Genomic DNA, 24,081 nt, shown 5'->3' with positions numbered 1-24,081 from the left:
ACTCAGTAGGGCTTGATGGTTGGCCACCCTGAGCTGGAAAGTCGCTGAGGAATAAACTTTCCTGCCAAACGTCTCCTGGCATCCTTATCTTTGGGGGTGGGCGCGCGGGCTGACCGTGTCATTCCCAGTGGTTTACTGATTCCACCACCAGGGAGTTAGGTGCTGGGTGGGAATACAGGTACTCGTGGTCCTTAGCCAGCACAAAATATTTCCTCTCCGCTTTCTTGGAGATGGGGGCCAAGGAAGCCAGGGTTTGCCACAGGGTAGTTGAGATGTTGGCTATTCCCTGGTGGAGAGGCAGGGCCACACGGCCCGGTGCCAAGGACGAGAGTACGTTAAAAAGAGAGTCAGACGGCTCCTCCATCTCCTCAGCCCAGAGCTGGAGATTGGACGCCACCCGCTTAAGGAGCTCTTGGTGTGTCTTGAAGTCCTCCTGTGGGATGGGCAGCGGTGCCACTATGGCATCCTCCGGTGCCGACGAGGGGACCGGTAGGGAGCCAAGGGCGTCGGGCGGTACCGGTGGGTCGATTCCCAGGTCAGAGTCCGGGCACGGTGCTGTCGGCTCGAGACCCATTGACTTTTCCCTCTGCCGAGGAGGGGAGGCCGAAGGAGCCCGGGACGCTCCGGCCACCGAGCGAGATCTTGCCTAGGCGGGCATCTGCGGCCACGGTGCCCATTGACACCACTGCCCTTGCCACGGTGCCCCGTGCCACTGACCGACTTGGGGGCCGGGCGGTGTAATTTGTTCCAGCTGAGCAGCACGACTTGGTGACGGGCGGCTGGGTGCCGATGCTGAGGTCACCGTCGACCGTACGGTACCATAGGAGCGGCAAGAGCGGCAGTGCCTGCGACGGTGCCTTCCGCAAAACCCGGACCTCGACGTCGAGGATCGGTACCCGTCTGAGGTGCTGCTCCTGTACTCGCCCCGGCTGCCGGAGCTATGACGTGTCGGTGCTGGTGAACTGTGAGGGGAGTCCCGAGTGCGATGCCTTGCAGAGCGGGAACTCGAGGTGGAGCATCGTCGTCGATGGTGTTGGGATCGGCTACAGTAGCTGCAATGCTTGTCACGGTGCCTGTGTCCCTGGTCGCGAGGTGTGGAGGAGCCCTGAGACCCCCGTGTGGGCGGCGAGCCAGTCAGCCTGAGTGGAGTAGAGGGCTGGCGCGAGCTGCGGGAGGACCACGTCGAGCGAGGCAGCGAGTGGTCCTCAGAGCAGGGACTGTGCCGCATCGGGGAGGTCTGTTGTGCTCCCAGTGGCGGCTTCCCTCGAGACCAGGGGCCCGTCCCCAGCAGCGCCCCGGGTACCGGGAGGGTCAAGATGTCACGCGCAGCCTGAGCGGCCTCCAGCGTCGACAGCATCCTCACCGCAGGGGAGGCACGCGCGGATGGGACCAGGCTGCTCCGCTCAACTCGAGTCGGAGGCCTGAGTCCCGAGGGGGATTGCGGGCTGCCTGGCTCGGGCCCGGCCTCACCCCTTTCCTTCTCTCGGCGCCGCTGAGTCTTCCCCTGCTTCTTGGAGGGGGAGTGGTGCCGGCTAGTGGAGGGGACTTCACTCCGTACCAAAGACACAGTGCCGGGTGCCAAATCCGTTCGGCGTGCCGGTGCTGGGGCCAGCGCTGAGCGCGAAGCTTAATGTCCCTCTCCTTCTTAGTCCGCGGCTTGAAAGATCTACAGATCCTGCAGCGCTCACTTACGTGAGTTTCGCCCAAGTAGCGGAGACACTGAGCGTGCGGGTCACTTCTTGGCATAGATCTGCGACAGGAGTCGCACGACTTGAAGCCTGGGGCACGAGGCATGCCCCGAGCCCAGTCAATTAACTTGAGAAACTATTCAACTATTGGAATAACTGTACTACTAAGGCTAACTAGAGAAAGCTGCAGCAAAGCTGGAGCACGAAGTTCCAACTACCTTCACTGGCGGCAAGAAGGAACTGAGGGTGGGGGGAGTGCGCAGCTCCCCTTATAGCGCGATATAGAGGCACCACTCCAGGGGTCGCAGCGGTGCTCCCCCCATACGGGTACTGCTAAGGGAAAAACTTCCGGCACCGGTGCACATGGTGAGCACGCACACCTACTATGGAATACACATGAGCAATCACTCGAAGAAGAATGGGTACTTCCACTACTTAACCCGCCCCAACAAATTATCTTTTTCTATAAAATATTTCCAATGGGTCTATTCAGAGATGCCAGCGTTCTATTCCTGGCAACACCCTCCTGAAGTAGGAAATTAGAAGTTATGCAGTGTAAAATTAACTTTTAGCTGAAGTAAAAATGATAAAAAAAGAAACTATTTTTTTAAAAGGCTCCATAGTGTGATTCACCTACACTGATTGCTTTAAACAAAAAACACCAAGTCAAGCAAACACAATGCACTGTTCTGAAGATTTCACAAACTGTAATAGCTTTGGTTAAACTAACAAAAAAGAGCGAGCTAATATGTTTCTATAATATTTATGGTGCTGACATTCTTCATTTCTGATGAACAAGTGGTAAAGCAGTATCAGCAGCTTAGAAAAAAGTTATGGGTTGTTTTGTTTTTTATTTGCTGGACACTGAAAAAAAAAGAAAAGACCTACTTAAAAATGATTAAATCCCAGGCATGCGTAAATCGCACATTCTGTTAAAATAGTCTAATACTTTTCTTGTAAAAGGATATTTTTTCTCTTTTTTCAGGGAAGTTTGTCTGCGGTCAAAAGAAAGCGGCACCAAACATGGATTAGCGCTTTTCCTCTCTTCCTGATTAAATTAAAAGTAGATGTTTTGTTTGCATTTAAATGGTCCCAATAAGGAGCTGGAAACTCTTCCTGGCTACACACCCCTCCCTTGTCATCCCCTTATAGGCTCAATTCCTGCAAGGTGCTGAGCACTTTGGCACTTTAAGCACATGAGTAGACCTGTTAAAGTTAATGGAACTACTCGCAGGCTTGCTGGTCTGGGGCCAGCACGCTGGGCACCTTGAAGACTGGAGTCCTATGTGGGCCATAGAGGAGAGGGGGAAGGAAGTAGCTGTGCAGTTCGTGCCTCTCTCTGTGAGAGACCTGGAAGCCTCTCTACGTGATCACTGCATTGTGAATTCTGAAGAGCGAAAGCTGAGACAGTGGCTGCTCTAGGTGGCATGTTACCCCTTCAGAGAGCCCAATCCAACACTGACTAAAATCAATAGGGGTATTTTCACTGACTACAGAGAGCACTGGATCAAGCCCTAAACTAGCAAGTGTGCCCCCTCAGTGGCTTTGGCAAATAGCAACACGAATCCTCAGTAATCTACTGTCCACCACCCAAAAAACAAAACAAAACCTCCCACCCCCAAAGAGCTGCAGTTTCCAGGGCCCCCAGTGATCAGAGACTGAAATTAAGCAAAGTAAAGACAATCTGTACGTTATTAGCATGTTTCACCAAAATGCTAGAGTTGGAAAGGTAATCATATACTTAAGAAATACTTAAATTTATCATACAAAACTAATTGAGTTTTTGTAAAGTTTGAATCAAATATAAACTTACATGTTTATACACATTCCCACATCTACATTACAGATTTCGCTCTTGTAGATTTACATCAAATCTGTACTTTAGCATAAAAGCCACAAAATGACGTAAGGATTTCATGTTCAGAAATGGGTAAGAATTGCCATACTGGTTCAGACATGGCCAGTACCAGACATGTCAGAAGATGATGATGAAAAAATAAAAAGTAACCCAGACCCACAATGGACAATGAGGGAAGTGTCTTCTTAACTTTAGTGGGTTAGTTGTTGGCTTATTACAACAGAGCATGAGGCTGCATATTCTTCTAAATAAACTCTTTCATCTGATCTAATGTAACTGGGGATGTTCTCATCCATATAAAAATTTAATTTTTTTTTAAAACCTACTAAGCCTCTGGCCTCCGTGATATCTTGTGGATTGTGCAGTTATGCATTTCCTATTATCAGTTTTAAATGAGTTGCCTTTCAGTTCCATTGACTATTCCCCTTGTTCTTGCATTATCAGAAAAAAAGGAGTAGAAATGCTCAATTTACTTTCTCTTTTCTATTTATAATTGTATATACCTCTATCATATGCATCTCCGCTCTGAACTAAACAGTCCCACTCTTTTCAGTATCTCCTTATATTGAAGTTTTTCCCATACCTCTAATCACTTGTTGCTCACCTCTGGACCCCCTCCTATTTCTGCTATCCCTTTTTTGAGATGGGGTGATCAGAACTGACACAGCATTCCAGGTAAAGACAGAAAATTTAATATAATGGCAATCCCCTTCTTGACATTTTGTTTGCTTTTTGACTCTGACTGCATATTGAAAAGGTTTTCACTGAACTGTGCACAAAGGGTATATCTACACAGCAACTAGACACCGACAGCTGCCCAAGCCAGCTGACTTGGGGTCACGGTTCACTGCTGTGTAGACTTCTGGGTGTGGGCTGGAGCCCAGGCTCTAGGACCCTGCAAGGTGGGAGGGTCCCAGAGCTCAGGCTCCAGCCTGAGCCCAAAGGTCTACACTGAAACTGCCACGCAGCCCAAGCCCCATGACCCCGAGTCAGCTGGCACAGGCCAGCCACGGGTTTTTCTTTGCTGTGTAGACATACCCAAAGGGGTCTAGGTCTTTCTCCTGAGCAGCTAACATTATGTATGAGTAGTATGTTATTCCTTCCAATGTGCATTACCTTGCTTTTGTCAACATTGAATTTCATCTGCCATCATTGCTGCCTATTTGTTAGCTTTGTTATGCCCCTATGAAGTTTCCCAAGTATCTAATCTTGATTAACCTAAGTGTTGTCTATTTCAAATCTGGCCACCTTCTTGGTCATCCCCTTTTCCAGACTATTTGAGAGATACAATAAACAGTCCTCATAGATAATCTTGGTGCACTCCAATGTTAAACTTTACCATGTTAAACATTTACGCCTACTCTTTGTTTTCTCAATCTTAACTAGTTTTCAAACTATGATGGTACTTTTTATCTTATGACTAGTTTCCTTAGGGCCATCTTTGTCGAGGTTATTTTTTTGAAAATCCAAATAAATATCAACTAGTTATTTACCCACTATATTGCTGAAACATTCAAAGAATTCTAGTAGACTAGGGAGGCACAATTTTCCTTTACAGAAAACACGCTTGCTTAGCATATCATATTCATCCAAGTGTTGTATAATTCTATTTTTAAATTACTACTTCAACCAATTTGCCTGGTACTATAGTAAGGTTCATTGGTCTGTATTTCACAAGATCAGGCCTCCAAGTCTTCTAGCACAGTAGCTGATGTTAATGAGAGAGCATATAAAAAGCAGCTCACAGCCACCTTATTCTCAAATTCCTTCTGAGCTATTGAATAAATTCCATGTGGTCCTGGTGACTTGTTACTCTTTAATTCATCTAGTTCATTCACCCTGAAGATCACCTGAAAGTAATGGGTAATTCCTCAACATTCTCTGTGGCGAAAACTGTAGAGAAGCTAAAGGATATTTTTTTGCATCAGTGTCCTTAACCCTCTTTACAGGAGCACCATCTATTTAAAAGTCACATCTACATGATTTTTAATGAACTTTTATTACAAGTAATATCTGAGATTACTTTAACTGAGAGCCTTTAGAGCAAAAGTATATATTTCTCTATTTTTTTCAGTTTGTTTACTTTGTTTATTTGACAGAACTTTGTATATGGTCAGTTTCGCCATTTTTCTCCCGAACAGTTAGTCAATTTTCTGTTTTTGAGAGTCTCTCACACAGCAGCAAGGGAGAGAAACCCTTTTTTTTTAAAGAGGAAAATGGTTGTTCAAATCAATCACAGAAACTGTCCATGGACTAATGTGGTATCCGAAACTGCTTTTAACTCATTAATCGTCCTCTTTACTTTCAGGACATATTCTTTCACAGGCTTCCCACATCTGATAAGCTAATTATGTTTATGTTTCAAGTGGATGTTCAAATTCCTTATCAGCCCTCATATTTTCAGCAATCCATTCTAAATCCAAGCTTAAGATCCTTTCTGTTGGATTTCCATGGGTTGGATTTCCATTTACTGAAGGATACTTGGCTCAAATAACCTCTTGTACCTTGCCATTTTGTCTCCTCCTCTCCTTCCCCACCCCCCCATACCTGGCATACCTGCTTCCTTTTTTGTTTAGGGGGATGTGAATAATGTATAGGTATAATTTAAATGGGAAAACTAACTTTTACGGGGAACTACCTCCTCTCAAGTTGTTCTTCTAATGTGGTACCAGAGGAATAAAGTAATTTTTGTCACCACCAATTAAAAACTTTTACGAAACAGGACCGTTATAAAACAATTAAACTTGCAAATGCACTAGTCTCTAGGAGGGAAACCCTGGAGGAAATTCTGCTTATTAAAATTGCAATTTTAGTTTCCATTAAAAAGGAGAATAAGACAACAGAAGATGGGTTGGCAAGACAAATTATTTCTTAATGTCAGTTGAGCTTATTTCAAATGAGATAACGTATCTTTACCAGGTTGGGTTCAGCACATTTTTTGTCTCTTCAACTCATTTATCTAATTCAGTCATCTTGATTATAGCCTCATGGACCTTCATTTTCAGAGGAAGAATTTTGTAACAAACAGCCTACACAACATGCTGATTACTGAACAGTTAATTCTAATTAACTTGGCTATGGCAAGAGAATTTTGATAAAGTCCTAGAATGCAAATATATTTTGGTTATCCTGGACCAACGTCTATAGAATAAAAACTCTCAGCAAAGTCTCCAGATGAGACATCAGAGTGATAGAAATCTAATTTAAAGAAACAAATGAGAAAATTAAAATCACAAATAATTTATTCTTCCTTTAGAGTTGATGGAATACAGTTTTAAATAGCAATGAAGTACACAGTGGTGGAAAATTGGCACAGAACCTACAAGCATTTCATTCATAATAATGCTCCTCATGCGTTATCTGTTCAAACCTTGATGTGCATTTTCTACCGATCAACTTTAAGCTTAAAAAAAAAAAAAAAAAAAAAGTTCTCCCTTTAAAAGCAATGGACAAATTGAAACTTTTGTTTTCTGTGTTTGTTTTGCTCATTCAAATACGATGTATTACAATTGCTTTCTCCCCGTTAAAACATTATGGCCAACTGTGAAAAAAATATTATTTTACTCCTGGGCTAATTTTATTTTTAAGTTATGTCCTTCATAAAGGTTGCCAAGAAGTCCTGAACGCATGTATTCTTGCACAACAGAATATCCCTTCACATATCTGAACTACAGTCGCAGGATGGTCTCAAAACCAATTTGTCTACTATGCTATTGATCAGCGTGCTGCCTCTATCTCACATGCAACACTATAAGCATCAATGCAGTTCACAACAAAATTTGGCATTTACCTCACCAGCAGGTTTATATGTGATAATCTAAAACATACCTTGGTCTCATATTAACCAGTAAGAAAAATGGATACACACAAAAAATGCCTCCTTTCTAAGGGTATTAATTCCCAGTTAAGAAAGTTTAGATAGAGGTTTACAAATTCTTCTATGCTAGTTTGTTACATACAAATTATCCAACTAAAGGTTAAAATACACTTATACAATACAGTTTGACCTGTCTTCAGTATTAGTTTTTTAATTCTTTGCATATTCAAACCAGGTAAAATTAACATTGTCATATTCTTTGTTACTGCAATTAGAAAGGGATTACGGCTTGGTTTATGTTAAGCTGTGACAAAATACCTACAGTTTGAACAATTTTTCTGGGTACCAAACCATGTTGCAAAAAATTGTCAAACTACATTAGAAACCTTCTTTACAAAAATGCTTCACTCAGAAAAATTGGAAAGCTTAAAAAATTAATTCTTTGCACAAGACTATATCATACTGTTCTTGATTACCTTCCTGTTTAGGTAACTGGGATTCAATTCTTTGTACAAGAGCCTATCGGTAATGTACAATATACTATGTCTTTATTCACCTTTATTATACACCATTTTGAGACCAACACAATCAAGCATTTACCATGCCCCCAATCCATATTAACAGCAGATTTTTGATCCTGCCCAGTGAGTAGTGTACTGTCTTGCATATTCACCACATGAAAAACAATATACAAAATATTGCTGCTGTAAAAAGTGTACATTTCCCCCTTCCCCTTACAAAAGAATTTGTGGAAAAAATATTAAATTCCCATAACCTTCATAAACATACAAAGCAGTTCACGCCTTTCAGTCTGTAACAGTCTGTTTGATGCACAGTTCCGAACTCACTGAAAACTGGTTATGTCAATGCATTTTCTGTCCAATATTGCCATCTAGAGTATGGTTGTGAAATCAGAGTTTTTGAGAGGCTACAGCCTTTTATAACTAGCCCATAAAGACTGTATATTGTAAAACAGCCATTTATCCACAATATTTTTCCAAAAGCTAGATGGAATGGGAGATTCTCTTCACAGGGAGATGTCCACAGTGCTGAGGAGACAATATGGCTGCTAATAGATACTGGAATGTAAGTACTTTTTCACTGCTGATAGTTTCCATATTGCCCCTAAAAGATAAATTTAAAAATATGATTAGATAATGATTTTGTTTTTATAAAGTAAAAGTTGAAACAAGGCAGTATCCAAAAAAGTCATGTCACTAAGAATCAAACACACTTGAAAACATTCATTTTATTGATATACATGGTATAGTGTTTCACCTCAGAAGTTCTCTAAATTCATCTGTAAATTACACTGCTGATTATATGTTTATGGCCTGGAGTTTAATTCTGACTGAACAATTTTTCTTGAATTGGTATTGGTAATTAATAAAAGATTAAATAAGAGACATTAAAAATTTAAGACAGATTATGGTAAAACTGTCTCTCTAACAAAGAATACAACAGAACGGTTGAATACTAAATTGGAATTTGAGCAGCACTGCAAGAATGCAATTACATACAAAAGCACAGAAATTCAAAGTTAAGGTATCCACTCAGCCTGTAACTCATAACTATTGTCCACATATTTTCAGAGCACCATAGAATAGACTAACACATGTAGTTCAAAACTCTGTGTGTGATCCAAGGCACATCTAGGCAACCATAAAGATGTAGATGGCCAACTTGTCCTATAGGAATCATAGAATCATAGGACTGGAAGGGACCTCGAGAGGTCACCTGGTCCAGTCCCCTGCACTCATGGCAGGACTAAGTTTTATCTAGACCATCCCGGACAGGTATTTGTCTAACCTGCTCTTAAAAATCTCCAATGATGGAGATTCCACAACCTCCCTAGGCAATTTATTCTAGTGCTTAACCACCCTGAGAGTTAGGAAGTTTTTCCTAATGTCCAACCTAAACCTCCCTTGCTGCAGTTTAAGCCCATTGCTTCTTGTCCTACCCTCAGAGGTTAAGGCAGAGGTGGGCAAACTACGGCCTGCAGGACCATCCTGCCCGGCCCCCGAGCTCCTGGCCTGGGAGGCTAGCCCCCGGCCCCTCCCCTGCTGTCCCCCATCCCCTGCAGCCTCAGCTCACTCACTCCGCTGCGGGCGCAATGCTCTGGGCCGTGGGGCTGTGAGCTTCTGGGGCAGTGCAGCTGCAGAGCCCGGCCTGACCCAGTGCTCTGAGCTGCGTGGTCGCGGCGGTGTGGCCCAGCTCCAGCCGGGCGGTGCGGCTGTAGCGCCGCCAGCCACCAGTGCTTCAGGCAGCGTGGTAAGGGGCCATGGGGGGTTGGATAGAGGGCAGGGCAGTTCGGGGGGTGGTCAGGGGGCGGGGGTGTGGATAGGGGGCAGGGTGGTCGGGGGGATAACAGGGGGTTGAATGGGGGCAGGGGTCCTGGGGGGGGGGGAAGTCAGGAAGGAGGAGGGTTGGATGGGGAAGCAGGGGGTAGTCAGGGGCAGGGGTTCCGGGGGCAGTCAGGGGACGGAGAAGGGGTGGTTGGATGGGGCAGGGGCCCCGGGGGGGCTGTCAGGAATGAGAGGAGGGGTTGGATGGGGCGGCGGGGGTGCAGGGGCGGTCAGGGGACAGGGAGCGGGGCTGTGTGGATGTGGCAGGAGTCCCGGGGGGGGAGGGGGCAGCAGATAGGAGGTGGGAGCCGGGCCACGACCCCCTCCCCTATCCGGCCCTCCATACAATTTACGAAACCCGATGTGGCCCTCAGGCCAAAAGGTTTGCCTGCCCCTGGGTTAAGGAGAACACTTTTTCTCCCTCCTCTTTGTAACAACCTTTTATGTACTTGAAAACTGTTATCATGTCCCCTCTCAGGGCAGGTCTACACCAGAAGCGCTACATCGGCGCAGCTGCACTGATGCGGCTGTGTCTCTGTAGTGTGTCTGGTGAAGATACTCCATGCCAACAAGAGAGCGCTCTCCCATCGGCATAATTACTCCACCGGCACGAGAGATGGACGCTATGTCGGCAGGAGAACGTCTCCCGCTGACACAGTGCTAGAGTGGACAGCGCTTAGTTCGCTCAGGGGGGTGTTTTTTTCACACCCCTGAACAATATAAATTACATCAACTTAAGTGGTAGTGTAGACCTGCCCTCCGTCTTCTCTTCTCCAGACTAAATAAACCCATTTTTTTCAATCTTCCTTCATAGGTCATTCCCATACCATAATCTGTCATTCCTTCATAGGTCATATTTTCTAGACCTTTAATCATTTTTGTTGTTCTTCTCTGGACTTTTTCCAATTTGTCCACATCTTTCCTGCAATGTAGTGCCCAGAACTGGACACAATACTCCAGTTGAGGCCTAATCAGCATGGAGTAGAGTGGAAGAATTACTTCTCGTGTCTTGCTTACAAAAGTCCTGCTAATACATCCTTAATCCACAGATTTGATGCATATGCTGCATAGAAATACTGGCCTCATTACTCTCCTCCAATTCCTCTGATGGAAGACATCTTTTGTGAACGGCAAAGGTTGGAGCAGAGACAACAGTAAATGCTTCTCATGATTATTCACAAGCTCTCTGCAGGTATACCATGGCGTTCAGGATTTGCAGAAAACAAGAGGGCATGTTTCTGCACAGCATTGTCACCCCTCAATCCCACCAAGGTAATGCAGCATAAAACACTTCTGAAAATGCCAGCATTATCTTAGATTGTTTCTCTCACCATAAAACACTGCTCACCCACAGGAGGTGGTTTTCAGGGCATCTACCAAAACGGAGCGCAAATAGCACAGTTCCTAAGGTAGTAGTGCTACTGTGGAGAACAGGGAAAGCCTTCTACAAATGGATTCCCCTTGGGACTTGGATTATTCAAGAAACTGGAGGACTAGAACCTTTGCAGAGGGAGGGAAGTTATCCCTGGCCCACACCAAAATGATCTGTAGGAAATCCAACAAATTAAAACTTCTTTTCCCCTCTATTTCCCCTCCCTCTCTCTAAGCATTTTTCTATGCCTACTTCTTGCATTTGGAACTATGGCCCTTCGTACACTAAATTATTTTTTAAGACTTGGGGCTAAAAAGTAGTTGCGCTTCTCAGGTTACCGAGTTTAACAAGGTTTTGTTGCCTTCCCCCCCTTTTTAACATATTTGTGTACAGAGAGAAATCTGTTCTCCCTGAAGGTACTCTAACCACTGTTACTCATGGGAAATATGTTTTTCTTATTCAAAGTCTAAATAGTTGCTTATGGACAAATTATTAAGATTTTATTGTTAAAAAAACCGATCTGTGCAGTAATATATATTCAGTCATAATGTCCAGCTTCCTTATGCCCAGGAGAGTAAAGGCGTCTATTTTAATCAAGTTTACAATATAACATTCAGAGAGATATTAGGCAACATTTGCTGTTTTGTAGCTTGTAACACACAAAGGAGAAAAACCTCTGTTCTATGTCTAATCTTAATAACTAGGCATATGTACACGGAACAGAGAGGAAGAAATCAATTCTCCCTTCTCCATGGCCATTAAGCAGCTGCTGAGCCACTCTGGTCCAACGGCTGGAATAGCCTCTACAGGCTCTTACTCAGCTTCCTGGAGATCCTCTTCCCCCCCTCACCTCCCCGTACACTGCCATGCAGGGAACCAGTACAAACTGAGGCTTCCAGTCTGCATGGGTCCCCCCCAACATCTATCCCAACACCTATACAGCACAATTACACTGCTTGGGCAGGCAAGGTGCCCTTTGAAGATGCCAAGGAGGGGGGCTGGATTTGCCCCTAAGGGAATGCTTTTTTAAAAAAAAGCATTCAGCCACGTTCAATACAGAGCAATAGTAAAATGTGACCCTGCAAGATGCTTAGTACCCTCAACTTCCACTGAACTCTCTCTCATCACTAGGCTAAAATGGTTCATTAATTTTGATACAATGGTGAGCTGTTTATAACACACGAGCTTTCCGAAGTTTAGTATAGTCTGGCCAAATCAGATATAGACTAATCAACTCTCCTAGCTGTACGTGAATAATTCCAATGGAAATAAAAGCTATGAGAGTTACATATATCCATCCAGGGGAGACAATTCCCCAAAATTAATTAATAAAACAGTAAAATGAACACACAAGAATTAGTACATTTAACTAAACAAAGTTGTACCTGGTCATATCCATAAGGCCTCTGTTGTGGTGGCTGTGGTGGTCCAGGCTGTGTGGGCCTGTATGCTGCATACTGCTGGCCTTGCCCTTGTGGATAGTTAGGATACTGAGGTCCTGGACCACTCTGTGAAGGACCTGCAAATCATTAAAACAAATCAAAAAAGGGGAGGAGTGAAGAACAGAATTGTAAATGGGAGCGGCGAACCGCAGCCACAGGGAGCTGAGGGGCTCTATGCCTGCAGACGCTGCAGGTAAACAAAATGACAGTGTATTAGATATTCAATTCAATGATTCCATAGAGTTTAAAATCATCAGATAAATATTAAGTAATGCAGGATACTACATCCCAAAACGTACTTTGTTCATCTCACAAATGTAGTTCAGTTTTATTTATGATAATTCTTTACTGTTTACTAGTAAATGTTCATAAGAGATTTTGTAAAAAAGAGTTAAATATATTAATTTAAGACTTCATTATCTGCTTAAGAAACTGTAATTGAAAAGTGAGCTAGTTTGGGTGTGCAAATCATGGTGTGTGTGGATAAGGAGTTCTATTGTATTTGTTTCACCTCTTTCTTCTAATGTTTTTATTCTAAACCCCAAATTTTCAAAATGAATGTATGGAAAAAATTAGTCAAATTTGTCAGATTTTATTTATTTCCTTTTTTAATGCTCTGGATACACATACAAATATTTCAAAACTGTAACACTCCAGTCCCAACTTCAAAAAGAAACTCCCAAATCTAACTAGATCCTTTACAAAGCACTACCACTAACACAACTAGGTCAGATGTGAAACTAGTATTTTCATGCACAATCATGATTGCATATACAATCTCACATACAAATTATGGAACTGGTTTTCACTGTCTCTTTTTGAGAGGATGTTTATTTTAAGATGAATGTGTAAGTCTTTTTACAGTATGACAGCAAGAACAATTTAAAATGTGTAGTATGCTCTGTTCTGATTCAAAATCTTCAGAAAAAAAAAAAAAAACCATGCACTCTGTGCTCCTTGTTATGGAGCACATCCTTGAATCCAAGAGGTTAACGTTCCTAACAATAATAATGTGGTTTCCCAATGCTACAATACATTAGCGTGGGGAAATTCTCAATACTAGCACAAAATTATCTCTTAAGACTACAACTGTGCAAGTATTTTTTTGTTACAGTAGTGGTACAAATATCATCAGAGAAAGCAAGAACTTAATGATCCAAGCTCAACTCTAATAAATAAACGTTAGGTGAGAGTCTATGCTGAGTCTCTAAAAGGTGCAACACAGAACTAGAAACCCAGCAGTACAGGGAGTTAAGATGGCTATCTTTGTGCTCTCCTGATCCTAGGCTCCTGTATGGACTGGAAAGGCCCCCAGTATAACTTAGCTCTGGGACCAGCCTAAGTTACATATACCTCTCCTATGGGCCGCAACACAGTCTAGAATCTCTGCAGTGATATGTGCTGCCCCAACATCCCCCTCCTGGCCCCAGCTCCATCCCGTCAGGAAGCTGTATTCTGCAGAGTCTGTGATGGGGGACTCCTCCCCCAGCTGAATACAGGGATTTTAGGGCCCCTTTATATTGGTCCAGCCATTTCACCCATCATAAAGAGGCTGAAGCAGAGATGAGGATCTCACCCATAGTCTTTCTTGTGAGAACTAGCTTGTTGTCAGCTACTTACCATAACCCTGCTGTTGTCCTGGATAACCTTGCTGGCCTGTGTACTGCTGCTGTTGTGGAGGGTAACCCTGCTGCTGAGGAGGTCCTTGATATGCATCTTGCTGCTGACCATACTGCGAGTTTCCTGCAAAATGGTTGCAAGAAAAAAAAACAATTAAAAATGTTTACTACACTTCTGTTTTTCTCTAAGATGGACAGCCAACAACACATGAACAAAATGAAAATGCAATCTTGATTTCAAAAACTTAATAAAACAAAGAAAACTCAAACCAAACAGAAGGAACTCGGCCAAACAAACTGCAGTTAAAGCCAAGTTTGCAAGGTTGAACTGCAGCTTTTTCAGCATCTCTGCCAAACAAGCAGTACATTTACTGGAACATCACAGTCATAAGATCATGACTATGCTAAATAAAATAAAAAAAGACAAAATTAAAGACATCTACGAGAGCACAGACTAGCTACACAAGATCAGCAAGCTGTTTCCTAATGGCACTATATTTATATATATACATATAAATATATATATATATATATACACACACACACAAAAAATATATATATATATATACAAATGAACCAATGGATTTATGTTTAAATAAAAAATTTCCATTGGAAAAAAAACGTTCTAACAGTGTTTTAGTCATTTTACTGTTGTTAGAAATGGCAAATTATGGTTATATATTTTAGATGTTTGCAAGAAATTATTTTGAATGCTTCAAGTTCCCTGCAATTTTCAAGACAGCCAGCAACTAGTATTCTACAAGAGCTTTGCATGGGCATAAATTGTTTTGTGCAAGAATTTTCGTTCCCATAGGAGGTGGGGGAGGAAAGGGAATGTATGTGCGTATGTGTGTGAAGGTATATAGATACCTCCTTCGTAGTAATGTTGTGAGGAATCCTCATAAGGCCTATCGTAGCCTTGTTCAGGATACGACGGTTGCTGATAACCGTAATCATTATGACCTACATCAATTCGACAAGAGACAGGAAGAAACGTTAATGGCCTCTGAGTGAAAACCCTAAAAATATTTCATCTTTCAGAAAAATCAAAAAAAAGTCAACTGGAAATACATAAAAAAGATTTTTCAATTTTATTAGCCAAAGATTTACCAATATGATTTCCTTTCATATTGAATTAACATGTGACAGGGAACAAAAGCTTAATGCACTAGTTTTAGCAACATCACAGCAAGGGATGGTCTTAACCTTCTGATAATCTTTGTTGGTGGGAAAAAGTACTTTATCTTTTATTTTAAAAAAATGAAAGCATTTAGGCCTTTCACATGTAAATAACCTGAATTAAATTAGAATGAACAAAGGAAGCAATTATCATACTTTGTCTAACACCTGTTCGGCTGATCTCCAATTCAAAAGCATATGCTAAAAGCAGTGTGAAATATAACAAAGCTCAATGAAGTTATGAATCACATATTTTTATAGCAAATTTTGCTCTGACGTGTCAAAAGAAAAACTTCTCAAGGCTGATTTTTTTCCCCCCACAAACATCATTCCTAACAACCTTAAGAAGACATTTTCCCTGGAGAATCTCATACATCAGCACAATCATTAAAAAAGAAGCTTCAATTTCAGAGGCTATGGGCCCCTCTGGCTTAGAAACCAAAACATGAGAAAAATAGCCTACCTGTTTGTTGTTTTAAGACCCAATATATTTCTTCTGCAGATTACTAAAATGTACTACCTCATAGTGTCCTCTTGTGAAACTCAAGTCATGAGAACAAGCTTTCATTTTGTTAAAATTTTAGCACAAATTTTATCAAAGTGCCTAAATAAGGCAGAGAGCAAGAAGTTCTAAAAATAAATGGTCTTTGGTACAAATGAAGAACTAAACCCAAACTTCTTAAAAACTGACTCTGATGCTCCTACATCATTATTAGTTGACATTTTTATAGATTATTATTTTAACATATCCACTGCTGTTTAACAATAATAATTGCCAAAGTTAACAGAATATGGTGGATCTTTGTAAATTCATCTATACTGCCATATAATTTTAATTGATAATGTTCAATTGTATGCATTAAATGCATGAATTACCTTTAACTATTTGAAAGTTATGAGAGTCATACAGCTAACTCTTTTTTGTACAGAGAAAATGAGGTCATGTGTATAACACAATATAAGTTTCAGAATTAAGACTGTATGTTATGATTTAACATAGCTTGTGAAATATCTTTGAATGTACACAAATGAAAATCAGATGCCTACGCCTATCTATAATAGCTTTAGGCCTGGCTAAAATATTGATTTAAAAAAATTAAAACTTTAAATTCAAATAAATAATTCATTTCACTAAGTATTTACAAATTTTGCTCTGAAATGTTGATAGGATTTGGGAGTTATTGAGCTATGAATGTTTTTAAAATTGTTACTATGACCATGTTCCTTGGACTTCATAAAACACATCATTAAGTGGCAAGCAGGCTATCACAATAGCTATGAGTCAGCCAGTATTTTTCCACAAATACAGTTTGTTCACCCAACCTCTCCCTCAGCAAAACCAAAACAAATTAAAAAAGGAACCCCATCTTCTAATTTATAGTATAATCCTGATTCCCCCTTGTTCAAATACACTATATACAGATCTCTTACTTCAAAGAGGAAAAAGGACTGATTTGGGTAATATTAATTTAGAGTCTGATCCTGAGAGCACTGAGGGAATTCCACAGGACCATGCCTTTCAACAAACAAGCTCCTCAGGGCTGGGATTATCTTATGCCTTTATCAAACAGTATGTATGCTTAAGGCCCACACCACAGCAGCAACAAAACATTTGTGCAATTTGTTCTTAAAATCAAAAATAAATTATGTTATAGGATAAGATCATAAAAAAACAAAACATTATGCTTATAAGCAAGTTTTTTTTATTTCTGTATACTAGCTATAAAAAGAATATATTACTCTGTCTCTTTCTACACATACAGTATCATAAAGCAGATGTATAACATGACTGCTTTAATTCAGATCAGCTATTCTACATACACTGAAGAACCCTCCATACTTGTAGCTAAATGAGAGGATTCTCATTATAGAATATAAAAGCCAATATTAGGATGTCAAAGTAAAAGTATTACAAATGATGTACTGTGAGCAAGCTGTAAAATTAGTTCTCTTTAGCATCTTAAATTATAGTAACAATTCCGAATTTAGAAGCTTTTATAAATACAAGATCTGTTATGGTGATCGATTACTAACTATTTTCACCCCATTCTATAGTTTTTGAGTAGCTCTCTACATTGATATTGGGCAGGTATAGAAAATGGGAAAGTTAACATTATGAGAGATTACCATCAGGGTAATATTGCTGGTTCATGCCTTCTGGAGGACCTTGTCCACCATGACTGTATTGGTCCCCATAATAGTCTTCCTGGCCTGAGTACTGCTGTGGTGGGCCTGAAAAACCACAACCAGTCAATACGTAAGTATCTTGTTTTCTCTGTTAACAAGCTTGCTAATTTCTGGTTTTAGTATGAGAAATGTTTCTCAAATGTACTCCCCACCCACCCTGTTGCATTTCAGACAACATATTTAATCTACTTGCTCGGCTGCACTAGACTCCATACAGTAGAACCTCGGAGTTACAAACACCTCAAGAATGGAGGTTGTTCGTAACTCTGAAATGTTCATAACACTGAACAAAACATTATGGTTGTTCTTTCAAACGTTTACAACTGAACATTGACTTAATACAGTTTTGAAACTTTACTATGAAGAAGAAAAATGCTGCTTTCCCCTTTATTTTTTAGTAGTTTATGTTTAACACAGTACTGTACTGTATTTGCCTCTGCTGCTGTCTGATTGTGTACTTCCGGTTCCAAATGAGGTGTGTGATTCACTGGTCAGTTCGTAACTCTGAGGTTCTACTGTATGTGAATCTAGCTCAGAGTTCATTTTAAGAACACATGTAAAACAGCAACAGCACTAAGCTATGCATCAAGAAAAATACAGACTCTCTTTTAAAAAGGACTGCAGTTAAGAAAAAAATTACAAGATTGTGGAATATAATTATATTTTCTCTCACTTTCCGCTAGTGGTTGAGCAATTTTAGAACCAAATGGGTTATTTAATTATTTTCCATACGTATCAAACTTTTGTGACAACAAACTGAATTCTACTTCATACAGCAGGTTCTATGGGGTGTAAACTTTTTGGACACTCTTTTTATTCAGAAATGAGCTTGAAACAAAAGAGATATAAATCTCAAAATTCATGTCCAAACTAGTAGCTTTTCTGCTGCAAGAGCTACCTTTAAGAAGGAGGAAAAAATATGCTGGAGACAAAGAAACCTGAAATTGTGCACATAGCAATTTGGTTCAAATATGATGTAGACAAAAAACTATTTACAAAAATTTCCAAGATGGTTATTTAAACTAATCTGAGAAGTTCAATGTAGAGTCTTACCTTGCTGTGGTGGCCTATACGGAGGAATCTGTCTCTGACCCATCATGTGATTTCCTTGGTTAACTTGGCCCATCATTCCCATTGGTGGCTGCTGTCCCTGGTAATGTTGCCCACCTGCCTGTGGCATATTATATTGCTGGGAAGGAGGTGGCTGCTGGTGCATCATTGGACCTGTAGAAGAAAAAAAAAACCTATAATGTCTTTTCTAAATCGTGATCTGTATTAAAATCCTTTAAAACACATAACAAATCAAATCTTAAACTATTAATAACCAAATCCACACAGATATGTCAAAAGCGTACCATCAAGCATTGCTTAATTCTGGACCTATGCAAGCTGAGGTAACCAATTCAGTCACAAATTTACAGAACAGAACTTCTCCAAAAGGATGAAGATGGTTGCAAGAAGGTGTTGCGGCTTTTTAAAAAAACAAAACAATGGGTATATTGTATTTTTCATTCCTATTTTCCTCATGCTCAAAGTTAATGGAACCATTTCCACTCCATTTCCATACTGGATCAGACCAAAGGTCCATCTAGTCCAGTATACGGAGTATATCTTCGACACTGGCCAATGCCAGATGCTTCAAAGGGAATGAATAGAACAGGGCAATCATCAAGTGATCCATCCCATAGTCCAGTCCCAGCATCTGGATGTCAGAGGCTAGGGACACACAGAGCATGGGGAGGCATCCTTGAAATTCATGGACCTACCCTTCATGAACTTATTTCTTTTTTTAATCCACTTATAGCTCTGGCCTTCATAACACTCCTTGGCAACGAGTTCCACAGGTTGACTATGCATTGTGTGAAGTACTTCCTTTTGTGTTAAACTTGCTGCCTATTAATTTCATTGGGTGACCTCTGGTTCTTGTGTTAAGTGAAGAGGTAAATACACTTCCTTATTCACTTTCTCCACACCATTCGTGATTTTATAAAACTGTAACTACAGAGGTCACTTTGTTCCTACAACAATATTCTCAGATTAAAACTACACTGCAGTTAAGGTTGGAAGTACACATCAGTTATTATGATAATTTTTTAAAATGTATGTTACTTAGATTAAAAGCTGTCTAGAGCCAAGATAGTATTTTGGTTACATGTATAGCACAATGGGGTTCTAGTCCACGACTGGGCCACCAAGGCACTACCACAATACAAATAAATAATAAAAATAATTTTAATTATCCTAAAACAAAGCATTATAAACTCAGGAAATTCAGAGTTAAGGCTAAATTTATAACAGCATTCAAACAACCTTAACTTTGCCCTGTACTGACAATAACCATATGATTATGATTACAGATTATATTAAACTACTTTTTAAAGAAATATTAGAATCCCTTCTCCCTTCATAGTGTCATCACAGGTAGGTTAAGGTACCAGATTTCACTAAATCTTAACAAGATGTAAAATGTGAAGAGTCTACATTATTCTGCTATTAAGATCACTAGGGCAAGAAAAGTCCAACAAGGTGCTAAATTGTTTGTATATCTGTTTCTTTTTCTTTTCTAAATCCTGATCTGTATTAAAATCCTTGAAAACAGCATAACAAATCAAAACTTAAACTATGACAAACCAATTTTTTCTTTTCTTTTTTTTAAATGGTCAGGTGCTAAACTAGGAACAGATAGTATTATAGCAGAAATTTAATGGTGGAAAATTAGCTAAAAGCAGCCAATTTTGAGGATGGACTTATAAGAGGAATATTACATGGTAACATTCAGGAAAGTTAAATCAAATTAACTGAAGGTGTGATTGTAAAGTGCATTAAACCCCTGTATGCATGCTCTCATTCAGAAGTGGCCAGACTTCAGTTTAATTTAAACAAATGGTAATTAAATTAATTAAGAGCACTAGTAAGAGGGAGGCTATTCTAAGTGTGTTAGTGGGGGAGGTAGCCAAAAAGTTTTCAACAAGAGGAGGCAAAAAAGCAGCATTATAGAGAAAACAGAGATGTTCTGCATTTTCTTTTGAAGCTAAATATAGACCATTAATTAAGATCATGGAATTCAAAATCCTGCTTCTATTCTCTAGTATGACAATTTCTATGTTCCAATTTTAAAGTACTGCATAAAAGCATTAAAATGAAAATGCTGAAATTATTTTTCACTTAACTGAAACTGTATTTCATATTCTGGATTTTCTGAACAACTGGACAATTCAGACCATTCCATTTCACTACAGCTCTGTCTGAATGTACTGAGAACAAGAACACAGTCTTGAAGAATCAAAAACTAGTTGCCATAATATTCCTAGATCTCAGGAAAGCTTGTTAATTAACAATATTAATATTAGTCACAATACAATGTGATACAATGTGTTGGCTCCCCATGGTGCAATGCAGAGGTTTTCTATTTGCTTTTTAAATTAGAACTTCATTAATGCTTTGTAAAGCCACAATGAGAATCCACTACTCTGCATCAGCCTAACTGTGTATAATATTAATAACAGAGCACTTGGCTTCTTTCCAGTTTGGTCCAGGTCTCCTTTATAAGAATGGCACCAACAAGGTGAGCCATGAGTTCTATCAGTTTTCAGAATGGAACCATTTCATGCAGCGGGTTGGGGAGGTGTAGTTTTTTTTGTTTGTTTGTTTTTTAAAAGGGTTGGAGGGTGGGGTCCAGTAGTGGTTTTTTGTTTTGTTTTTCAGTTACAGTTTTATGTCATATTTAGTTTCCTACTTAGTCAGAATACAAAACCGAATAAGACTATAACAAAAAACCAATCCCCACTCCGCAAAAAAACAAACTAAAATATTAAATGACAGGACTCCCTTTTTGATCTGTTGGTTTGTTTGTTGGGTTTTTTTTTGCTATTGTTATTAATGATTTATTTACAGCCCATCAGCTCTAGAACATATTCCAATGATTGTGAATTGTTCATTTTGGAAGAGAAGCCTAGAATGGGGATGTCTGTAAGGACTATTGCTGACAGAGGTAGAAGCTTGAGTTCCTTTAGTATGTTATATTTTAATTCTCAACGATAGGAAGACTTGAGAATTTTTGAAGGAATGGTTAAAGATGTAGTCATGCTGAAGTTTACTGCCGCCCAATGCTGCAATGGTCTCATCTATAGTTGCAGATAAGAGGTTACTTCATGGAAGAGGCCACAAGATTCCTCTGTGTGAAGAAAAGCACGCTGATCTTTGCGGGCTCTCTTTCATACAGCAATCATTCAGAAATGCACCTATAAGTATTCCCTGATGCAAGAGGAATACTTGCATGCATGTTGTCTCCATGACCAGATATTTGGTATGAATTCCTGGTGCTAAAAAGAGGCTAAAGGAAAATAATTTAAATTGGTAGAATTGTGTGTCTCATGGAAGAGCACAGATAATTTTGGTGAATCAGTCTGAAAGTCATGTGAAAGCATGCACCTTTTAGACTGACAGCTCCAAACCAGTTTTGCAGGGAAAGGGATTGGATGATGGAAGCCAGTCAGCACATGGCATTTGAACTTTTTACTGAACTGTTCAATTTCCTTAGGTCCATAGTAAAACAACGGTGGTCTCTCTTTATTTTTGGAATTAGAAATAGTCTTATTAGAAGCCTCTCCCTCTCTACAGTGCTTTGGCAAGTTTTCTATGGCTCCCATCTTTGAAAAGGAACCCATCTCTGCTCTGAACAATATCTCATTACATGGATCCGAGAGGAAATGGGGGAAGGGAGAGATGGAAGTCAGAATGGAATGGAATTAGATTGCATATCTGAACCGGATTATCTCCAACAGCCAATGATCAGTGGTAATTCCATGCCATGCCCATAGGAACTGACAGACTAATCTTAAAACATATGGGAAAAATGAAGAGTAAGGTAAATGCAGACTGGAAGTGTACTCCAGGACAACCTAACAAATTTGAGGCCAGGCAGGTACTGAGGATGAACAAGCGATAGAAAAATTTGACTGTTTAAAATGTCTCCTCACGTTTTTGTCTTCCACTGGATCTTAGATATCAAAGTGAGAGGGTACAATATGACAAGAATACAATAGCTGCTGACATGGTTGAGACTGCTGGAGGAGAGGTAAGGGAAAGAGGAACCAGATGAAGCGAACTGTCTTTGGACCCCAAAAGACGACACCACTAGGTCAAACCCAAAGCCCATGCTGCAAGATGTAGTCTCTTCCATCTCCAGAATTTAATCGGTTTTGCTGCTCAATAAACCTCTGTTATTAAAAGGGCAGATCTTTCACCTTTGAGGTTGAGCTTTAATAGGAAGGCCAGATGACCTAAGCCAGTGGTTTTCAACCTCTATTCATTTGCGGACCCCTAAAAAATTTTGAATGGAGAACTTCTTTTGAAATTCAACCTGTGGTCCATGAAACTTTATTTGCATAGTCACCTTTCATGGACCCCTTAGACATAGTCTGCAGATTCTCAAAGGTCTGCAGACCACAAGTTGAAAAACACTAACCTATGCCAAGAATACCATCAGAAAGTGATCCCAGATGTCATAGTTCTGGCCAGTGTACCCAGGGCATTATATGAAACACAGAGTGCATGTCTAGAAACAATGTGACATTCAGCAAACTTTTTCTACCTTATTTTGCTCCTCTGAGAGGTCGCAAAATAAAGGGAGTACTTGGTCACAAACCTGGAACTGACCGCTAGCCATGATGGGCTGATAACTGGTGATAAGAATTCCTATAACACAGTAGCTCTGCAGGAGCTGCTGCAGCATTTAGGAACTCCAATGAAGCATACATTTAACTGCTAATGTCTTCTAGGATCTTTGCAGCTTAGAAACTCCACAGGTGTCTGGAAGCCCAGGTAAAAGATAAACAGACAAAACTTCATACCTTTTGCAAGCCTTGCTAATGTTACAGGGGAAACTTAAAAGATTCTTCAGCAGGATCTCAAAAGCCTTGTAACGTGTCAAGGGAGCAATTTGCTATTCCTAATACACCAGAAATATCTTTCCAATATGTACCACTAATTGAAAAATAGCAGAAGGAACTACCGCTTTACAAGGCCTTCACCTTGCAAACTAGATTTGAAGTTTCTAGGCGTCCTCATTTTTGAGAGGACATTTAAGAAATAAAAATAATAATTTGCCAGATGGGCAAAACACCTAATATTTCTAATTCAAAGCAGTTCAATTATTTAAACCTTTGCACTTGACAAGTAGAATGTGGCATCTGTTGAAAGCAGACTCTTTTCACAATCAGCCATGCCTTTTTTTCTTCACGGTATGATTCCTATAGGTAGCTACTCTTTAAAACCATATGAAATTGAAGTTAGTACAGAATGCAGTGCATAAGTTTAAGGTGGTGGGTTTTTTTTACTTATGAATTCCAAATGGTTCGGTCTTGGTTATATTTGAAACAGCCTTTCCTTGTGTGTTACACCATGGCAATTGCAATCAGCAGAGGTGTTCAAACTAACAGCCCTCTGTTTAAATGGGAAGGGGCTGGTAGCAGGACATTCAGAGTGAAGGGTCCTCAACAATGGAAATCACTTCTTCCCTAGTGCCTGAATTGTGTGACAATCAGCACCCTATGTTAGGCTCATTTATCTTTCC

At 40.4% G+C, this 24,081-nt stretch overlaps 1 protein-coding gene across 1 annotated transcript in view; it reads right to left on the bottom strand.

Annotated features, from left to right (window-relative positions):
• Window positions 1–6,780: 6,780 nt before the first annotated feature.
• SS18 (SS18 subunit of BAF chromatin remodeling complex) overlaps window positions 6,781–24,081 on the bottom strand; it is a 56,513-nt gene continuing 39,212 nt past the window's right edge. The window contains exons 6-11 of the mRNA XM_065397746.1: window positions 18,561–18,731; window positions 17,448–17,552; window positions 15,012–15,104; window positions 14,143–14,265; window positions 12,466–12,599; window positions 6,781–8,488 (exon numbers count right to left, since the gene is read on the bottom strand). Coding sequence (XP_065253818.1) covers window positions 8,462–8,488; window positions 12,466–12,599; window positions 14,143–14,265; window positions 15,012–15,104; window positions 17,448–17,552; window positions 18,561–18,731 — 653 coding nt within the window. The 3' untranslated portion in view covers window positions 6,781–8,461. The remainder of the gene's footprint in view (window positions 8,489–12,465; window positions 12,600–14,142; window positions 14,266–15,011; window positions 15,105–17,447; window positions 17,553–18,560; window positions 18,732–24,081) is intronic.

The sequence above is a fragment of the Emys orbicularis genome, chromosome 2 (genome assembly GCF_028017835.1).
Source record: "Emys orbicularis isolate rEmyOrb1 chromosome 2, rEmyOrb1.hap1, whole genome shotgun sequence".
NCBI lineage: Eukaryota > Metazoa > Chordata > Testudines > Emydidae > Emys > Emys orbicularis.
This window is presented reverse-complemented; position numbering and strand designations above follow the sequence as displayed.